This window comes from Porites lutea, chromosome 9 (genome assembly GCF_958299795.1).
Source record: "Porites lutea chromosome 9, jaPorLute2.1, whole genome shotgun sequence".
NCBI lineage: Eukaryota > Metazoa > Cnidaria > Anthozoa > Scleractinia > Poritidae > Porites > Porites lutea.
In genome coordinates, this window is record NC_133209.1 from 28,824,437 (window position 1) to 28,839,257 (window position 14,821).

At 43.3% G+C, this 14,821-nt stretch overlaps 3 protein-coding genes across 3 annotated transcripts in view; 1 reads left to right on the forward strand and 2 right to left on the reverse strand.

Moving 5' to 3' along the window:
- LOC140949149 (uncharacterized) overlaps positions 1-14,821 on the forward strand; it is a 93,816-nt gene that overhangs the window by 52,123 nt on the left and 26,872 nt on the right. The gene's annotated exons all lie outside the window — the stretch shown is intronic.
- On the reverse strand, positions 9,094-9,855 carry LOC140949147 (uncharacterized). Its single transcript, XM_073398378.1, has one exon. It carries the CDS (start codon positions 9,853-9,855, stop codon positions 9,094-9,096), a length of 762 nt encoding a protein of 253 aa, XP_073254479.1.
- On the reverse strand, positions 10,205-14,389 carry LOC140949148 (uncharacterized). Its single transcript, XM_073398379.1, has one exon. It carries the CDS (start codon positions 14,387-14,389, stop codon positions 10,205-10,207), a length of 4,185 nt encoding a protein of 1,394 aa, XP_073254480.1.

Sequence of the window (14,821 nt, forward strand, 5' to 3'; positions counted from 1 at the left end):
AGCAACTTTTTGCGAGAGGTACCTTTTCTTGGTACTTTTCCAAGGTCACTGAAGTTAGTTCATAGTTTTTGTGAACGGTTCTTTATTTCTCTGTTTGTCAGCTGAGCTAGGGATGCGTTTTAAGTTTGAAAGCGGAAGTTGATACAGAGTCCGCATCAAATAAAGCATATTTTTAGTTTGTCCATGTTAATTTATACCCCAGGGTTGTCTTTGCGCTTATTCGTGGTTTGTAATGACTATCACATAATAGTAATGATCAGTGATGTTTAAAGCAGATTTTACAATAGCGGATCAAGTTGAAGTTTTATTAATTTAATACCATATCGTCTTTCACTTTCGCCTTTTTATTCGGGAAAGTTCCACGCAAGCCTTCTAAGAGAACAGATTTTTCTAGAAAATCAGTCATCCATCGACAGGAACAGTCAAAAGAAAAGAGCATTTGGATGTTTTCACATTATTTAAAAAATTCCATTATAACAAGTGCGTTTTGTTGCGATAAAAACAATGTTATTCCAAAGTTAACAAACTTTAATTCAACTTAACTGATTACTTCGGATAGTGAACTGAGCCCTTTCGGCTCGCTCATTCTTTAATTAATTGTTCAACCAAGTTTATACATTTAATAAACAGACATGGATGAGCAATCAAATTGTAGAAATTTACCCCTTTTTAATCTTCTTTCAGAAGAAACCAACCAGATCACCAAAACGATCTTTACTTTCATTCATCTCTTCATTTCGATTAGTTAATTATGTTTTTTATTCCTGTCATTAAAGCTCACAAACGTATGCTTGCAGGGTTAAATGGCAATTAGCATAAAAAGATTAATTAGTTTTGGGCTCAAACCATTTGTCTCGGAGTTCCACGGTAGTTTCCAAAAGTGAACCGCAGATATTCTTTAAGAAGCATTTGATATCCATTCCTTTACAGATATTCTTATCTTGTTGTAAGCTTTGTTCGTCAGTTAAATCGGTTGTTACGCGTTAGTGCTTTGCGATTGTTTTAGTTATTTTCTTGGTCCCTTGCCTTTTAGAATTTTACGATGGAAGTAATTTTGAAGACTGACTTCAGTTGTACTAGTCCCTATCCTTGAAACTTCTCCTGCACCTTACAGAACTGTAACACGATCATTGATATCGATCATAATTTCTGCGAGTGCCCCTTAGTCTGTAAGAGGGTCGCGAGATAGAATGCGCTTGTGACTGAGAAGACCGAATATTATGTGCCACTAAGAATAGTCATGTACACACGTCTAACAAGAGATACTCTTTGATACAGTCTTTTTGGTAAAGGGTTGGAGCCAAGGAGTCATTTGATACTTTTTAAGGGAGCGTTCATAATTTACCTAGAGGGTGGGCTATGATGATTTTGAGGGGGGGGGGGGGGGGGTCACTGTTTTTCCCTACTATGATTTAGGGGGGGCTGTTTAAATTTTCCAATGAAAATTACATCGAGCATAGGGGGGGCCAACCATTTTTTTCCTGAAAAAGAAAAGGAAATGAAAATATGCTGTTGGACGCTCTTATAATTCCTGTCTTTTATTTCATTTCGACAAAATGTTGATACAGAACTAGAGTATGAAACTTGATGCATGACGCCCACTTCTTGTGCTACAAGGTCTCTTTGCGAGTGGCTCAAATTCACTCTCGTCACTCTCCTCACACTCTCTCTCCTCACCCTCACTCTCCTCACTCCGTGTTTCCCCCAAGACAGTGTCGTTGCCTTCGTCATCATCATCATCATTATCTGAGACTGCTTCTGGCTCTTGTAAAAGACTTTGCCCTGTTACAGTCATGGTTCTCAATGCCTCAGCCCTAGTCTCTTTCAAATGGGTGGTAATCAGTTCCAGTTTTTTTTTCAGCTCTTTTTTTTTCAAGGTAACGAGTGATTCTTCAAATATAAGTCAAGTTCCAAAACGTAAAGAGAATTTAGCCCTTCCATCAGAAGAAGCTCCTCCCAATTGTAATCTCCATGTTGTACTTATGTGCTGGGGGAGGGGGGGGGGGGCTATGATATTTTCCTTTGATAAATCAACATCTCTTGAGGGGGGGTCGGAAAAAAAAACCCTGAGATGATCAGGGGGGGCTTCAAAATAATGAAAGGAAAAAAATAAGGAAATCATCATAGCCCACCCTCTAGATAAATTATGAATGCTCCCTAAGTGGATGAAGCATGATCTTCTGGGTGAGCGTAGTCCTGTTGCTGCTGTCGCTTTTAAATATCTAAAAAAGGCCAAGCACAGAAGTGATATATTAAACGGCCTTAACATTATGCAACCGGCAAAAAAAAAGAGGACACACGAAAAAGTGTTGCCGTTTCAAGAAAAGACTTTTTTAGCCGACGGTGTTCACGTGACCTAATTTGCATGATTTTAAAGCATGAAATAGGCACAAACTAACTTCAAATGTGTGCAGCTGGCAAAGTTTTACGTGTCTACATATAAAGCGCTTAGATATAGACAACCCACTCGCTTTTGAAGTGAGCAAATTGAGACCCATGCCTTAATTGACTACGAAGACTCTAACTGTCATTGTTGCGTTTTGATCCCTGTTGTGCCCGCACAGTTGAAAGGGCGTCTATTGTTAGTCAAACTGTAGGTTTTCCAGTCATTCTCTAGTTTTCAGTTTTACTCCAGTCCGCACAACCCTGCGTACGTATGTATGCAGGGTTTTGCCAGGATTTTTTCAGTAATTTGAAAAATTCTTTGTCGCCTCTCTGAGTTCATTGGCTAATGCTGTCACGCAAAGGAGTAGCCCTTTCTGACAACATTATCGTCTCGTTGTTCACCATGGGCTGTTGTAAGGTTCTTTCTTCTCTCAACGCTTGAGAATTCTTTTTTAACCATGAAAAACAGTTACCATAAGGCACTTGTACCATCGCGTCGAGTAAATTATTACAAACATGTCAAATTTGATTTGCGTGATAATATAACTTCACGTGACGTAACCAAAAGAGTACGGATTTGTCTACAGAACAGCAAGGACCAGATGTTCCGGTAACTCTCCTCAAAATCCGGTCCTGAAAACATCTCGAAATAGCTATCTCGATCCGAGACGTACAAGAAAAAAAGGATCCTAGTATTGGTCAATGAATTTGACCAGGCTTTCCGATTTTCTACAAGACCCCACCGAAAGTAAAAGTCAAAGTCACTTGTACTCAGCTCTAAACTGCTTGATACGTGTACGATCTCCAATTATCAATGAATCTGAATGACAGCCATTTCTCCTTTCCTCGCCGCCCGCTACGAACGTTTTGCGGGTCTTCGTCTTGTAATAATAATATTAAAAAACACCGAAAAAAACGAACACGCGCTTCTAAAAAGCAGCAATTAACTTGATGTATGTGTGACAACATGTAAATTGTGTTTGTGCCTTTGTAAACGGTCTTTTTTAACATAAAGATAAACTGTGATAAAATTGGTGAGAATAAAGGCTCCAAAGATATATCTTACAGCCCGTTTTACGGAACTGGAGGCAGGGACCCTGGCAACATGCGAATTGTTTCTATTCGCCTTGTTAATTGTATACCTTGTCGTATCTTGCTTTTGCTTCAGTCGAGAGTCCCATTTCATGCGAGCTTCCAGCGATTTGAAGGGGATTTTGTCGGGGTCTTCCTCTTTTACTTTAGGTGGGGTTTTGAAGAAAATGAAGAATTTGATCAGATTCATTGATAATTGACTTAGGGCTGATGTGGTCGTTTTCTACCCACCCCCAGATCATTTCCAAGCAATAGGATGGGATAGCATCGAGCAAGCTACCTCTTCGAGCGGAGAGCAACGCACGCGAGCCAAGACAGAGCGCGTAAGTGGCAGGCTAGGGCCCCCCCGTTCCGGCCATCTCGCGTCTCTTTCTGGTGCTCACTCGCATGTCTCCTCCGCAGAAGCATGTTTGTGTCCTAGAGGCAAGAAAGGCGGGCGAGAGACGATGGAACGAACGTTCACAACACTATTACCATTTTTTTCTTTTTAATTATTGCTATTATTACTGAAAAACCAAGCGGGAGCCTCTGCGGAGGAGAGAGGCGAGGGGCACCAGAAAGAGAAACGCGAAATGACTGGGGTGCGGGCGCTCCGGTTTAGCGCTCTTTCATGGCTCGCATCACTCACCGCTCGAAAAGAATAACTCGCTTGAGCCTACCCTTTGCCAAGGTGAAGCTGTACCCTCCGCCTTTTTCTTTTTTTCCCCTGGGGGAAGGGTACGGCCACGTACGCTAAGCTACCTTCTTTCTACGCCTCTATTCTGAGTTTTTACGCAAAACCCAATACCGATATCTGTCAGTGATCAAAACAATTTTATCTTCAATATCCTTTTGTCATGAATATGTATTTCGGGGCATTTCGGTTTTTCAAGTGACAAGTATGATCGATTGATAGCAATTCTTTTTGATCACTTCCGTCGCTTGTTTTGTGTCCGGGTTATCCAAAATTTTCAAAAAAGTCCTTCGTCTCGGGTATCCCAGAGCCGATGTACCCGGGTATACTTTGAAAGGGGTTTACTACCATGCCCAAATAGAAGAAAGGGTTTCGATGGTCGATAAGAAGAAAGTTGACTCACTGCTACTAATTCCACAGTCCCCTTTAGCTGTAGAGGACTTAAATATATCCTGTAGTCTCCGTTGGAACTGAACATCCATCTGGCTGTTCTCCAGCCAACTCCGTATGACGGTTACGTCACATGACGTTATAACACAAATCACATTTGACATAGTTGTAATATTCTACTCGACGCAATGCATGGTACTAGTGCCTTTTCGTAACAGCGTTGTTCATGGTTAAAAGAGAATTCTCAAACCAAAAATCCTGCTGAAAGCGTTGAAAAAAAGAAAGAACCTTACAACAACGAGAGAATAATGTTGTCAGAATGTCATGGAATGTGCAACTCTTTTGCGTGACATTCGTTTTGGAATGCGGTTTTTTGGTGAAAAAGGTCGTAAGTTTTTTTTTCACTCTTGATTGGTTTCTTTTTTTTTTCTTTTTTTTTCTACAGGCAATAAAAATATTTGAGTGATTGACTTTATCATTTATGAACGAATTACGGTAAGCAAGAACTGCAAGGACACACATCTTCATTGATCATTTGTTTTGTCAGTCTGTTTTGTTGACCTTTTCGTCATCTTCTGTGAAAAATTGAGTAAGATAGGGAGCTCCTGGGATTAAATCGCGTTATTCTAAAACAAGAGTAACAACCATCTACCCTATTCTCTTCAACTTTGTAATACCCTTCGTTGTGTATGTGAATCAAATTTTATGTCAATTTATTGGACTACGGCATCAACGCGATCGACGACCGTTATCTTCGTTAAAGATCTAAGATTAATAACATGATATGAGGCGTGCTTGTATGATCGTTAAATATAATGAAAGGTTATTGAAGTACTTCAAGGCGCTCTTTGCTGACATTTTCAATCAGAAGAGAAAAAAGATGCATTATTTGCAAACTGAAGGATTGGCCGTGACCTCTTGCGTGACATCCGCTCAGCAATTTGCATTGAAGGTTTGGTCAAAATAGCCCGAACTCTTTTCAAACTGGATGCGCTAGTTTTTGCGTTTTATAGATAATGACCTACGAGGATAAAGCTTTCACCTGATGTACAATATGACACGTAAATTTATATACTAGGATTTTATAGGCCTTTAAAGTTGGCCTTTATTCCACCTCAACCCAAAAGATTGAAAGTGGGTTATTTCAACGGGTTTTTATGTTGTCCTAAACTTGACAAAATTACATGAAGTTTACATTTTGTAAAAGACAAAGGGTTTTTTTTTACCAATATCCAAAATAGCAAACCGAGAATTCAACGCGTTGTCGCGTACGGAGTTAGCGAAGTTGCAGAATTTTTCATTGTTTTTCCGGTGGGTGGGGGGCCGCCTCAGCGTAATTTGAACTTTTGGATTTTTCGGAAAAAGCAAAGCGCGATGGAACTTTTTATTTCCATTTTTGAAAATAGTTCACCAAAAGGGTCTTTTAGGTAGAATAAAATAAATTATGAAATTTTGCAACTGTCGGAGGATTCTCGATATTTACAGTCAGGGCCTCTTGAATAGCACATAATCTTATCTCATTGACATTCCCCACACTTCATTCAAGAGACAACGACAAACGTCGGCTATGACATAATCGCTGTTTATGTTTTCCAATTCACACTAATGAGATCCCACTTCAAAAAAAAGATTAATTTCATCCCTCCTTTACTACTTTCGTCACACTTTAAGATTAAACCAACTTGTTTTAATCAATTGAATGCCTGTAAATTCTCACTGCAGCACATGGGAGGTGAGATGGTGGTCAATGTCATGATAAACATTCCGTGTAAATGTAAAGCCAGCCTTGCAGTGGTTTAACGGTGTATTAGAAGCAGGGTATTAAAGTGGTTGTGAATAAATGGAATAGCTTGATAAATTGACACTTCAATTTCTAATTGCTATTAAAAGTTGCATAATTCGTTTACGGTAAAGCTTTGTTTACAAGTCTGGGCCGGGTTCCTGAAAGGCCAATTAGCGCTAATCCAGGCCCTAAAACTTTTTTCCACTTTTTGTATTTACCTTCCAATGCATTGCTTAGAGAAACATTTTGTGTTATTATTTCTCTTTTTTTTGAAGTAAAGACACAACAGTATTTTGTAAGCTCGAGTTACATGTTCTTAGACAAGAAAACCTTGTTTAACATTTGGCTTAATCCTGGGTTAAACTTAAATAATTACTTAAATAATAATTACTAAAAACACATTTACATATTTTAATATGTAGAATATGTAAATGTGTTGTTAGCAAAAGTTATAAGTAATTATTTTCCAAAGATTTTATTTTACTCTCTGTATCTTTGCAGATAATCTCCCTTTACAATGGTTGATTGTTCGAAGACGGTTTGGTATCTTACCTTCTAACATATGATACTGTATTAAAGGTTATTATCCCCACAATGGCTACATTCGCGTTGGAGCAACTGAACTTTTTCAAGTTCTCATCTGTCGTACTTGATGAATTTCCACTCGTCCTCCGCCATGTTTTTGTTCACTTGTGGGACAATCAAGTCGCTCCAACACCGGGCTTTCAAAAATGGGACGACTCACCTGTGGTTCGAAACATGTTTCTCTGTAAGGAGGGTGGAAAGACAAAATATGTTCTAACCAGTAAATCATATCATGAGTGGGACTGCACAGCGCTGTTTGAAGCCACTCTCTATGCTCAAAGTTTTGCCATGCCTGACGGGAGTGGAGTCTTGGCTACTTTAGACAAACTGTACGTGAAGCCGCGTCGTTTACCGAGTGGAACATTTCACCCTGTCATTTCAAGCCCTTCTGGAAACCAGACCGAGACGTTTGCGTTATCGTTGGACCAGCTCCGTCTGCTACGCAACACACTCTTTCACCAGACAAGCACCCAAAAGATTGACAAGACAACTTTTGATCATTACCTACAGCTGGCAAGAGATGTATTTTCTGCACTTGGACAAGACACAACAAGGATTGATGAGATCGGGAAGCTTAAAGAAGAAGACTTTCCTACTTCCAGGCTTCAAGAGTTAGAGGAAGAGTTAAAGAAAGAAAAGGATGCTGCCGTCAAGTTCAAGCAAATCAGTGATCACCTCGTCCAGATCGAGTCTCAAATTAAAACTGTTGGATCAGATGTAAAAACGGCAGCAACAGAGGTGCAGTTAAAAGTGGAAGAAGTCGCGTCCGACGTTAAAATGGCAGTAACGGAAGTACAGAATAAAGTGGAAGAAGTAGGGTCAGACGTAACAACTGCAGTAACAGATGTGGAAAAGAAAGTGGAAGAAGTCGCGTCAGATATGAAAACGACAGTAACAGATATGCAGAATAAAGTGGAAGAAGTGGGGTCAGACGTTACAACAGCAGTAACAGATGTGGAAAAGAAAATGGAAGAAGTCGCGTCAGATATGAAAACGGCAGTAACAGATATGCAGAATAAAATGGAAGAAGTCGGGTCAGACGTAACAACTGCAGTAACATGTGGAAAAGAAAGTGGAAGAAGTCGCGTCAGATGTGATAACTACGGCAAGAGATGTGCGTACGAAAGTGGAAGAGGTCAGGTCAGATGTAGAAAAGGAAGTTACAGCTGTTAAAACTCAATTGAAAAACGTCGGTTCAGATATTATGGCAAAAGTTGAACATGTAGGGTTGGAACTAGCTGACGTAAAACAAGCAGTGCAGGCGGGAATCACAAAAGGTAAGAGTAGCAGTGCTTGTTTCTATCAGTATGCGAAAAAATAGCTGACTTGGATTCGTAATGATCCACATGATCTTCAGCTTCGTGAAGGAAACTACTTGGCTAGTTTTGCACGCATATATTCCCTTTCATATACATGTAAAAATAACTGCAGAAGTGGAAACGAATTGGTTGTGTTGTAGCACTCTACTACGCATGCTTCCAAACATAACATACTCAACAGTATCCAGAAAAAACAGAACAGGTTTGCACACTTAGGCCACTTAAGGCATGACTATCTTATTAAATATGCATATTTTGATAAAATGTTCTGTAGAACGGTTTGCTTCTATTAATAGGGAACTTAAGAACCACGACGACGACTTTGTCGACGACGACCGAAAGTGAGATACCGTGCACTGCGCAAGCGCGGTTAACAAATTTCGTCGTCGTGGTGTCGTCGACGACGCCAAACACAGTAGACTCACGTCGTCCTGCAATCCACAAGCTTCGGCAGGTATGTTGCGATGATTTCAACAAAATTTATTCGTTTCTCGTTTGATAAACTCGCTCGTACTCACAAGATCGCTCGCTCTCTTTCTCCTCGTGTTCTAGTGCCAAAACCGGTCCTGACCGGTTCGGCTTACGTCACACACGCACCACAGGAACCCCATTTCGGGTCCGACACTCTCCCCCTATTTGATACACGCAAGTGGAGCAAATATAATCACACAGCTCCATGCTTATATAACAGCAACAGTTTTAAAGAGTTCTAATAGTTCGTGACTCCGCAAGTCACTGAATCAGTTCTCGCAAGAGGAGCGAATCGAACATACAGCTCCATGGGCTTAACAGTTCTAACAGATTTAACAGTTCTAACAGATTTAACAGTTCTAACAGTTCATGACCCCACTTGTCCCTGGGTCTGTTCACTTGTTCTCTTGCTCTGCAATCTCTCTGATCCGCTTCGCCGCAGCTACAGCAGCCCGCCTAGGGGCGAACTCTCTGGCTCGAGGATTAAGCTGCACCGAATTTCTCAACTGTGTGTCCCGTACGTCGCACGACAGCTCCATTGGACATAGCTGTTGGATTGCTCGCTCCAAGTAGGACTTCCCCGCTCTCAACCTCGCTGCTCGGACGACGCCGTCACGCCCCTTGATGAGTTTCACTACAACTCCAATGTTCCACTTTCCACGGTTGCGCTCCTCACTCTGAATTAGCACCACATCTCCAACTTTCAGTGTCAGCACCTTGGTCTTGTGTTTGAGATTGTGTCTCTCCCTCAAACTTCTGATGTATTCTGTAGTCCACCTTGACCACAGAATGTCCTTGCAGCGACGGAGGTATCTTGTCCTCTTACGTAGCTCCACATCCTCCACTGACTCTGCATCCTCCTCTGGCAGGAGGTTAGGTAGCCCGTGCATCATGACGTTTGGCGTTAGCACCGGAAGTTCAACATCATCTTCAACATAGGATAACGGGCGGTTATTGACGGCCACCTCCACCTCAAGCACAACTTCTTCAAGCTCTCCGAATGTCAGGTACGCTCGTCCCATAGATTTGTAAAATGACTGTTTCACAACTCCAACCAACCGTTCAAATTGACCCCCCCACCATGGGGCTCTGGCGAGGTTAAACTGCCAAAGGATGTTGTGGTGGGCCAGATAGTCTTGCAATTTCTCCTCCCTCATAACACTCTTGAGCCACCTGGATGCAGCCACAAAACTTCTTCTATTGTCCGAATAAATCTTCGTAGGCCTCCCCCGTCTCGCAATGAAATGTTTCAAACACCTGATGAAACCAGCAGTGGTCTGGTCAGTTAGTAACTCTAAATGGACCGCTCTCGTTAGACTGCATGCGAACAGTAAAATGTATGCCTTGCCTTCTTTCTTCTTCGAAATCTTGTAAGTTATGGGCCCGGCGTAGTCCACCCCTACTACTTGGAACGGAAATGTCCCCTCTGTACGATCCACTGGTAAGTTTCCAGGCGGTGGATTTTGGAGCTTTGTCACATGGAACTTCTTACACCCATAGCAGTGGTTAACCACGTTCTTCGCCAGTTGCCGGAGACGGGGAATCCAATACTCGTCTCACATGCGCCATCGTTAGGCCGACTCCCCCGTGTAGCGTCAAGATGTGGGCGTCTTGCACCATTTTTTCTGATAAGACTACCCTGGGTGGCAAATACACCGGATAATGTCCTTGAATTCTTCCTCTGCACACATAGATTCCTTGGTCATTCTTCTGAAGGTTGAGCCTTTCTTGGTCTTCCAGAAACTTGTCTGTTACACTGTGTCTCTGCTGCTCCCGCCTTATCCACCACTTGACCTGTATCTCCGTCTCAGCTGTTGTCAAGGGTCCGCTTACTCGGTTCCACTTCTTGCTCCGGCAATTTTGAAGGAATCTCATGACCCATGCACTGATTCTGATCGTTCGCCAGAAGGTATGCCTTTCCAGCACTTCATCGAAGTCGTCCCTCGCCTCCACTGCCACTGCAAACACCTCCTTAGTAAGCTTAGCTTCTGCTTCCGTTTCTTTGTTAGGCTCTGTCACTACGTCTCCCGGCCACTCCTCTGGCTTGGACAACCATTGTGGTCCCGGCAACCACACATTACACAGCTGATCTGCCTTGCAGCCTCTGCTTCCTATGTCGGCTGGGTTGTGTTTGGAGTCGACATGTCTCCATTCAATGTAATCTTTGTCGTTGATCTTGCGGACTCTGTTGGCCACAAACTGTTTGTAAGTACCTCCCCCCTTGATCCAGTGGAGTGCGACAGTACTGTCACTCCACCCATGGACTGACTTGATTGGATATCCTTCAAGTGCGACTCTCACGTTCTCCACCAGGTTAGCGGCCATGTGAGCGGACACAAGTTCCAATCTTGGAATTGTAAGATTCTTCTTTGATAATCTTGACTTTGCTGCTATTAAGCCCTTGCTCACCCCGGAGGCTTGCGTAATCACTGCATAGACGGCCGCTGATGTACCAACTCCACTTGTGTCACCGAATACATGCAACTGGACTCCTTCGATCGGCTCCTTGAACCTTGGTATGCTCCGCAGTACTTCAACCTTGTTGGGGAGGCTCCTCACAAACTTCAGCCACTCTTGTCCAATTCTGTCTGACAGTTTCTCATCCCACGGTAGTCGACTGTCGCATACTTCGCGGTATAGAAGCTTTCCCACTAATGTTGTGGGCGACGCTACACCAAGCGGGTCGTACACCGCAGCTAAGAATCGTAGCATTCCTCTCTTAGTGTTATCAACAGGTTCCTCAGGGAAAGTCACTGCAATTGTGTCCTCTCTCTTGTTCCACGGCAAACCTAATATCTTGGATTCACCTTCCTTAACTCCCAACTGTTGCTTTGCGTAACTCTGCTGTTCATCAACAGGCACCCCATTCTCACCGTCTAGCTGAGGCTCGTGCACCGGAACAACATTCTCACTCTCTAGCTGAGGCTCGTTGGAGTTCCACTTGTGCATGGTAAACTTAGCATCCCCAAACACTGATATGATCGTCTTCTTCAGGTCCTGAACCTCTTCTTTGGTGTTGCCCCCCGTGATGACGTCATCAACGTATAGACTCCTCAAGATCTCGTCTACCTCCACTGGGTATTTCTCTCTTAGGCTTTGCAAGTGCAACTTTAGTGTTCCCGCCAACAAGAATGGCGACTGGACCAACCCGAAGAGCGCTCGCGTGAATCTCAAGGCTTCAATAACTGAAGGGTCCTTGTTCTTGAGCCAGTGGAAACGTAGTGCATCCCGGTCTTCAGGTCTTATGCGTACTTGTAAGAAGGCTTGTTTGATGTCAGCTGCTAAGGCTACTGGCTTTAGGCGATTTCGCACAAGAACGTTCCACAACAGATTCTGCAAGGGAGGCCCCGTTTCTAAGCACTCGTTTAACGACGGACTATCTTCACTTGGCTTAGCCGATGCGTCAAATACAATTCTGAGTTTTGTGGTCACGGCAGTTTCCTTTTTCACAGGTTTGTGAGGGATGTAAAATACTCTCTCGTTTGGCTCGTCTACAACTCTCTCAACTATCCCTTCAGTGAGTTGCTCTTGGATGATCTCATCGTACTTGTCTATCAGACCAGGCTCTCTCTGCAACTTCCTCACTAGACCTTGTAGTCTCCTGATACTTCCGCGTTCGTTCGATTGCAGGTGATCGTGACCCGGCTTCCATAGCAAACCCGATTCGTACCAACCTTCGTCACTTCGGTTCAGTTGCTCAGAGAATTCGGCAAACACGTTTTGCTGGTCTGCTTCTGGTCTATCTGCGAGTCCTAAAACATCTAAAGAGCAGAGTTGTTCGTAGTCCGCTGCCGATGTTTTCGTCAAATAAACGTTGGATAGCGCGGCTTCTCTCCCTGTGGACATCATCGTCCACCCCAGCATAGTGAACTCAGCAATGGGCTCAGACGGCTGACCAATTCTAGGTTTCGTCTCAGTTTTGATCCTTGAGTACTCGCTGGCGCCGAGTATTACATGAATGGGTAACTCACTCTTCTTGTCATCGTCATCCATGACCACTCCCTGCAGGTGACGATACTTGCTGATCAGTTCTCCATAATTCGGATTTGGGACTGTGAGTAGAACACCCTTGTCCACCTTATTGATCTTCGTCATCATCTCAAACTTCCCATCAACACTTTTAACCGTTACTGAATACCCTTGTACCTTTTGAACTGTTGAGCAAAGCATCATGTCAATCTGTCTATGTTCGATATGAGTTGGTCGCTTGTTAAGCCGTTCAATCAGAGCCGCTGACGCATAAGAACTACCCGCACCTGTGTCTAGTAATGCTCTGCATTTGATCCCATCGACGAACACCACTACCACCGGATAAATAACAGAACCCTCACCAGTTGCCAACATCATTTGACTGTTGCTAGGCAGCCTGTCACAAATAGACGTGTGATGTCTGCCACCGCAATGTTGACAAGTGTACTTGCTGTGGCACTCCCGTGCTTGATGTCTTGTTCCTGTACAGTCGAAGCATAGTTTCTTGTCACTCAAGATCTGCCTGCGCTGGTGCAAGCCAGGGACTTTCTTGCACTGGGTGGAGCTGTGATCCTCGCCATTACAATAGATGCAGTTACGCCCCACCTTCGCACTCTCATCTTTGGTCTGGTAAGCAGGATTTTTCCTTGCTTGGAAGCGATTTCGCGGGTCACGGTTCGGAGGATAACGACTTCGCAGGTCAGGCTTTGGCGGTTCAGGTTTAAGGTTTTCGCTGACAATAGGGTTACGGTCACACCACTTCCTCAGGGATTCGATTAGCTCTGCAAATCCCCACTCTTGCCAGTTATCGTCTAGACGTACCAGATCCGCTCTGATTCCAGGTAATTTATCAAGCGTCGCACGCACAAACCCTCCTATTTCGTTAACCTTGCCCATGGTCTCTAGCACTTGTATGTGACTTGTTAGCTTCTCGTAGAAATCATGGATTTTTGCTGGGTGTCCACCATGAACTGTGGATAATCCAATTATGCATTGCATATGTGCGTTTGCTACCTCACTGGGTTTACCATACTTGGTTTTCAATATAGCTTTGGCCCTTTCGTAACCCTCCGTCGTGAAAGGGAGTCCGTCAATGGACGCGCGGACACTGGATACTAGTAACTCCTTCAGGTAAGAAAACTTAGCAACTTGAGTTAGTTTAGCCTTGTCGATTTCAGTTTCGAATTGATTCCAAAACCTCATCCAATCCAGGAAAGTCCCTTGAAATTTAGTTATCTCCAGTTTTGGCAATTTCGCTCCGACACTGCTCAAATTCCCAGATTCCTCCGTGGATGCCTTCGCCGTTTTCTCAAGACTCGCTCGCGCTTCGTGTTTAGCCTTTTCAAGCTGGATCTTTTCCTCCAAATTCCGTTTCCGTTTCTCTCCCTCGCGTTTTTCCTCTTCGATTGATCTAATACCGGCAGCTACATATTCCACTTCTTTAAGAATTCCCTCAAATTTACTGATTTGGCTTTCTAAAGTTTCGGTCCAAAGTCTGACCTCTACAGGGTCATTCCCACTTTCAATACGCAACTCCTGAACTTCCAATTTGAGCTGATGTGTTTTGTCAATAACGTGCTCCAATGCGCTTCCATGCCTCTCAATTGTCTTCAGGTCTCCGGTCTCGATTACTTTCGCTGCATCTCCCGCTGTAAATTCAAGCATTTTCAGTTTACCTTGAATCTTCTCCTGCATTGTTTTGATTTCGCCTTCGGCGCTCATGTTGTTGACTTCGGTGTTTCTTCGCTGTGTTTACATGTAAAATTCCTCTCGTCGCTCACTTCTCGCCGCTCGCTGTTACTTTCTCGAATCACAGGTGTCCTGGCAGGGTCGCCACCTTTTGTTGCGATGATTTCAACAAAATTTATTCGTTTCTCGTTTGATAAACTCGCTCGTACTCACAAGATCGCTCGCTCTCTTTCTCCTCGTGTTCTAGTGCCAAAACCGGTCCTGACCGGTTCGGCTTACGTCACACACGCACCACAGGAACCCCATTTCGGGTCCGACAGGTATAACTCCCTGTTTTTAGGCGATTTTTCAAGGGCTTTGTATTTTTTCACCTCGTAAATCCAGGTATCCTTTCTTTTTTCTCCTAAAAAGCGATGTTGATTGAAAATTTGACTGATGAATTGTGTTTACTTCGAAGACAACACT

What these genes read in the sequence shown, in the direction of transcription:
- LOC140949147 (XM_073398378.1), bottom strand. Translation starts at nt 9,855, where the DNA reads ATGAGGGAGGAGAAATTGCAAGACTATCTGGCCCACCACAACATCCTT.
- LOC140949148 (XM_073398379.1), bottom strand. Translation starts at nt 14,389, where the DNA reads ATGAGCGCCGAAGGCGAAATCAAAACAATGCAGGAGAAGATTCAAGGT.